This window comes from Mus musculus, chromosome X (assembly GCF_000001635.26).
Source record: "Mus musculus strain C57BL/6J chromosome X, GRCm38.p6 C57BL/6J".
Taxonomy (NCBI): Eukaryota; Metazoa; Chordata; class Mammalia; order Rodentia; family Muridae; genus Mus; species Mus musculus.
In genome coordinates, this window is record NC_000086.7 from 105,499,415 (window position 1) to 105,505,740 (window position 6,326).

Genomic DNA, 6,326 nt, shown 5'->3' on the forward strand with positions numbered 1-6,326 from the left:
TTCAGCACAGTCTAACTTAGTATAAGAAGAAGGGAGAGAGCTTAAAACATTTATCTTCCAGAGGTTTAAGTAAAGCCTCCTATTTTCAATGAGACTTTGTAGTTCTAGTATATTGACCTCCAAGAAAGTGTATGAAAGTGACACTTTCTGATGAATAAGGGATATCTGAGATTCTCAGGCAGTGTGATCTGGACTCCCTTCAAGCTCAAAGTGGTCAGAGGTAGGGCATTGTGAGGTTTCAGCCACTCCTTAGCTGCCTTTGGCTAGGGAGAGCTTTGCTGACCAATCAGGGCTGAGGGGTGTGGCCCACCATTGTTCTGACAGATAGATAAGCAGGGTGCTCAGAGCTCTGGGGCCAGTCCCTGGAGAGCTCCGCTATGGCTCGGGTGGCCAAGAAAGTCCACTGGTCTAGAGCAGCTACAGCAGTAGCCGCCACTGCCAAAGCCAAAAGATCGAAGCTTAAGAAGACCGCTGCCAAAAGATCGAAGCTTAAGAAGACTGCTGCCAAAAGATTCAAGCTTAATAAGAAGCGAAACCCTAGATCTAAGCTTCCCAAGAGATCTCATCACTCCTTAATTCATTCTTTTATTCGTTCTCGTTCCTGTGGTTGCTGTCATTGTTGCTGTCATTGTTGCTGTCTTCATTCTCGTCCTTCTTATAGAAAAAGTACATTTAAGGTGAGATATCCCAAGCTAAGCTCATTCACTCCCTTCTTCGGTCATTCTTTCCCCTAAGACGTTCTCGGGCCTACAATAAACTTCACATCTACCTCTGCCCCTTTACACGAATCGCCATCCACATTCTATCTTTTCCCCAAACCAGTGCCCTTATGACTGTAGTTCTTTCAGATTACAAAGAAGGGGGAACAATCACTTCGAAGGAGAATTAGGAGACGAATCAAGCGTGCTACTGAACTTCGATTGATGCAGAGCCACCTGGAGCGGAGCCAACTAAAGCTCATCGAACTGGAACCGAGCGAGATTACAGTGGCATTGTTCTCTCATGAGAATGTCAATGTGTCTGAGCCACAGGAAGTTCCACCATGCCTTGACAGTGACCCATTTCCAAATGTAGACTTGGCCAGCTTCTAGACCCCGAACAGGTCCAAAGACCCATGAAACATCAGTAAATGGGTCTGGGAGCTGAGCTGTGGTCCTGTCAAGGCCAGTCTTCACCACAAACTAATTTTTATGATGGTGAAAATAAAATCAATCAGATGTGAAAATATGTGTCACTCTCAGTCTCTGATGGTTTTGAGAGAGAGGGGTGGGGGTAGGGAAGACTGGGAATATGATGAGAAGGAACATCGGTTTCTAGAAGGTTGGGAGTGGTGTGAACAACCCCCTGATAGGCAGACACAGGAGGGTCAGAACTGAGGTAGCAAAAATGTCCCCCTGAAGCTTTATTTCACAGGGCAACAGGGAGAGCCCAGGGTCTTCCTAAATGTTACTGGCTAGGACTGCTGCATGGTTTCAGGCTGTTACATCAATATGAACTGAGGTGTAGGTGGCAGTTCCAGTCCTAACTTAGGCAGCACATCAACTTTAGGACCCCTACCTCATTGTGGTGTTTCTTACAGTCCTCATTATGATCTCTTGTACTAAGACCCTCAGAAGGGCCAAAGACTTCACCCCATCAAAAGGCACCAGTGATTTTGACTGGAATATGCAAGTACAGCACTGATTTAGCCTACCTCTTCAGAAATAGGAGGAGGAATAGGACAGTGAGAACGGGTCTGCCAACCAGTGCTGGTCATGAAAAAGGTAGTAATATCTACAGCGTATTTTAAAATGACTATGCCTTTCCAGACAGCTTTACTGAATACTTGTTAACACTTTTTAAATCCCTTCAGGACATATCGTGAAACCAGTTTTTCAAAGAATAAAGTAGGGCTGGAGAGATGACTCAGTTGATTCCTCACATGCATGGGGGACCTGAGTTTGATTCTCAGAATTCACAATTAAAAAATGAAACCCTAGCCGGGCAGTGGTGGTGCATGCCTTTAACCCCAGCACTTGGGAGGCAGAGGCAGGCAGATTTCTGTGTTCAAAGCCAGCCTGGTCAACAGAGTGAGTTCCAGGGCAGCCAAGGCTACACAGAGAAACCCTGTCTTGAAAAACAAAAAAACAAACAAATAAAATAAAATAAAATAAAAGAAATCCCATCAGCTTGGCATGTCGGCATAGGCATTTACTCTTAGCACTCAAAGCAGAGACAGGCAGATCACTATGAGGCTACATGGTGAGACACTGTTTCAAAAAAGAAAGAAACCAGTATGTGATGTTGAAAACTTTTATTTACTGCACTGAGGATGTGGGAAAGTGTGTATCCTTGACAGTTGTTGGCCAGCTAGACCGCATACCCTATTGGTATGTCAGCAGGCCAGTGAGACACTTTGCTGATACTTTTTTGTTTTGTTTTGTTTTTGTTCTTTTGATTTTAAGATTTTAAGGTGGGTAGCACCTGAGAATCTACAGAAAAGTTGTCCTTTGCTACACAAACAAACACACACATGTGCATATACATCAATCCTTCATGCATCCATCCAGACTCACAAGAATACATGCATATACACAAACATACACACATAGACAATAAAATGCTAATATGCATTTTGATGCCTTTACATATGCATACACCTATGTAGTCTTCACTACAAGAATGAGTGTACCCACAACTCACTACAATTTTTTTCTTAGTTTAGAGTACCCCTTTTGTGAAATATTAAACTTTGGACAATTCATAAAGCAGAGATTTGTGTGGCACTGGATTTGGGAAAAAATAGGTTGAGGTTGCATAACTTTATTTTGTTGCTCTCTTCTAAGGTTCTCCAAATTTTTCATTTTATCTATTCTTTCAGAATTAAATATACATACAGTATATTTTAAACATATCCATAGTTATACCTCCTAACATTATTGATGTATGACTCCTGATCTCTTTCCTAGGTTTTCAATTTCCAGGTTCATATTCCTTTCTGATTTCTTTTTTGTTTCTATTTCTATTTTTAGATTCTGGATGGTTTTGATCAGTTCCTTTATCTGTTTGGTTGTGTGTTCCTGTAATTCTTTAAGGGATTTTTATGCTTCCCCTTTAAGGTCTTCTTCCTGTTTACCTTTGTTCTCTTGCATTTCTTTAAGGGAGTTATTTATGTCTTTCTTAAATTCCTCTTTCATCATCATGAGATGTGATTTTAAATCAGAGTCTTGATTTTTCTTGTGTGTTGTAGTAACCAGGGTTCACTGTGGTAGGAAAACTGGGTTATGATGATGCCAAGTAGCCTTGGTTTTTGTTGCTTATGTTCTTGCATTTGCCATCTGGTTATCTCTGGTGTTAGCTGGTTTGCTGTCTCTGACTGTGGCTTGTCCATCCTGCAAGCCTGTGTATCTGTACTCCTGGGTGACCAGTCCTCTCTGGGAGTAATTTAGGCATGGAGAGCTGTGGCTCTGGGGTGCAGACAGATACCAGAATGACCTTGTCCCCCACTGAGCCTCAGTTCCTATGTCCTGAGGGTTCTAATCTGGTTCCTCTGAGCAGCAATGGTGGTCGTACCTGCACTCACAGGCTGCTCCACACTCCAGGGAGGATCACTCCCTCCTGGAGCTATTTGGATATGAAGACCTGTGGCAGAAGATCTGCTTCCAGGAGCAGAGGGAAAATAGAAGCTCAAAACAGAATTCTTTAAAGAAGTAACACAAAAGGTTAATAAACTCATCAATATTTATTATGTTATGAGGACAAATGATGTCCAACATCACTAGACACCATGAAACGGTAATAAAATGTACTTCGAAGCCACATTTCATCTGTGTAGCTTGGCTGTTGTGGTTGTTTGAAATACTTGCCCAATAAATGGCACTCCTGAGTGGTATGACCATGTTGGAAAAGTTGTGGCCTCATTGGAAGAAGCCTGTAACTGTGGCATTTTAGAGAGATTCCTCCCAGCTGCCTGAGGATTCCAGTCGTCTCCTGTATGCCTTTGGAACAATATGTAGACTGTTCCTATCTTTCTCCAGTTACATGCCTGCCTGGACATTGCCATGATTCCTGCCTCACAAGTGGTGAACTGGACCTCTGGACCTGGATGTTTTAAGACACCTGAAGAGCAAGGCTGTGACCTCAAATTCCACATCATTAAGATGATAGGAGCCTTTAAAAAGGATTTAAATAATTCTCTTAATGAAATACAGGAAAACACAGGCAAGAAGGTAGATACCTTAATGAGAAAAAAAAATAAATCCTTTAAAGAAATATAGAAAAATACAATTGAACAGGAAAAGGAAATAAACAAAACCGTCTAAGAGCTAAAAATACACCAAAAAAAAAAAAAAAAGAAGCAATAAAGAAAAAAATGGAGGGAACTGTTGAGATGGGAAACATGGGAAAGAGAACAGGAACTAGTGACACTAGCATCACCAACAGAATAAAAGAGATGGAAGAGAGAATCTCAGGTGTAGAAGACAGCACAGAAGAAACTAATATACTAGTCAAAGAAAATGGAAAAAATAGAAAGTTCCTAAACCACAATATCCAGGGAATTTGGGACACAATGAAAAGACCAAATCTAAAAATACTAGGACTACAAGAGGGTGAAGATTTTCAGTTCAAAAGCCAGAAGACACAATCAACAATATCATGGAAGCAAATTTCTCCAAACTAAAGAAAGAGATAGCCATAAATATACAGAAGACCATAAACAGCAAATGTATTGAACCAGGAAAGAAAATTCTCCTGCCACATGATAATCAAAACACTAAAAGTACAGAACAAAGAAAGAATATTAAAAGATGTGAGGGAAAGAAGTCAAGCAACAAAAAAGGTAGACTGGTCATTTATACCTGATTTCTCAACAGAAACTCTGAAAGCCAGAAGATCCAGACAGATATCTTGCAGGCCCTAAGAGAAAGAAAATGCCAGCCCAGATGATTATATGTAGCAAAACTCTCAATCACCATAGATAGAAAAAACAAGGAATTCCATGACAAAAACAATTTAAACAAATGTGTGTGTGTTGTGTGTACAATATGACTTCCAATATCAAAATAGTAGGAACTATTGGTAATTAATCTCTCAACATCTCTGAACTCAATTCTAAAAAAAACCCCACAGACTAACAGACTAGATATTTAAACAGGATCCATCATTCTGCTGCATACAAGAAACACACCCCAACAACAAATATAGACACTAAGGGCTGGAGAAAAGTTTTCCAAGCAAATGGTACCAAGAAACAATCCAGAGTAGCCATGCTAATATCTAATATAATAGACACACAGTCAAAGGTAGTCAGAAGAAATGGGCAAGGAAATTTCATATTCATCGAAAGAAAAAAACACCAATGTGTTATCTCAACCCTGAACATCTATACCCCAAATGGAAGGGCACCGACATTGGTAAAAAAAACTTTGCTAAAGCTCAAAACATCCATTTAACACTATATAATAATAGTGTGAGACTTTAACACCTCACATAAAATTCATGATGTCTTTGTTTTTAATAGATGAATAGTATTCCATTGTATAGTTGTACCACATTTTCTTTATCCATTCTTCAGTTGAGAGCCATCTAGGTTTTTTCCAGTCTCTGGCTATTACAAGTGAAGCTGCTATGAACATAGTTGAACAATTGTCTTTGTGGAATAGTAGAAAATCTTTTGGGTATATACCCAGGAATGGTATAGCTGGGTCTTGAGAGAAAAAGAAAGCATCTTCAACAAATGGTTCTGGTCTAACTGAATGTATACAAGTGGAAGATTGAAAATAAATCCATATGTATTTCCCTGCACAAAACTCAAGTTCAAATGGATCAAGGACTTCGACATATAATGGGATACACTAAATTTCATAGAAGAGAAAGTGGGAAACAGCCTTGAATGCATTGGTAAAGGAGACAATGTCCTGAACAGAATACCAATACCTCAGGTTCTAAGATCAACAATTGATAAATAGGACCTCATGAAACTGAAAAGCTTCTGTGAGGCAAAGGATATTGCCAATAGGACAAAATGGCAGCCTTCAGATTGGAAAAGGATCTTCACCAACACTACATCTGACAGAGGGCCAATATTCAAAACATAAAGAACTCAAAAAGTTAGACTCTAACAACCCAAATAACCCAATTAAGAAATTGTGCACAGAGCTAAAGAGAGAATTCTCAACAAATGAATCTCAAATGGCCATGAACCACTTAAAGAAATTATCAGTCCTTAGTCATCGCATCAAAACATCTCTGAGATTCCATCTTATACCCATCAGAATGACTAAGATAAAAAACTCAAGTGATAGCATGTGCTGGCAAAGATATGGAGCAAGGGGAACACTCCTCCA

The 6,326-nt window shown here is 40.0% G+C and overlaps 1 protein-coding gene across 1 annotated transcript; it reads left to right on the top strand.

The window, feature by feature from the left end:
- The first annotated feature begins 357 nt into the window (after window positions 1–357).
- On the top strand, window positions 358–1,225 carry Cypt2 (cysteine-rich perinuclear theca 2). The gene is made up of 2 exons (NM_173436.2): window positions 358–677; window positions 849–1,225. The coding sequence occupies exons 1-2, from the start codon at window positions 378–380 to the stop codon at window positions 1,089–1,091; spliced, it is 543 nt and encodes a 180-aa protein (NP_775612.2). The 5' UTR covers window positions 358–377; the 3' UTR covers window positions 1,092–1,225.
- Window positions 1,226–6,326: the final 5,101 nt, after the last annotated feature.

Bases quoted from the DNA above. Each gene is read 5' to 3' on its own strand.
- Cypt2 (NM_173436.2), top strand. From the start codon at position 378: ATGGCTCGGGTGGCCAAGAAAGTCCACTGGTCTAGAGCAGCTACAGCA. The intron at 678-848 runs GTGAGATATCCC...TAGTTCTTTCAG, and splicing joins ATAGAAAAAGTACATTTAAG to ATTACAAAGAAGGGGGAACA.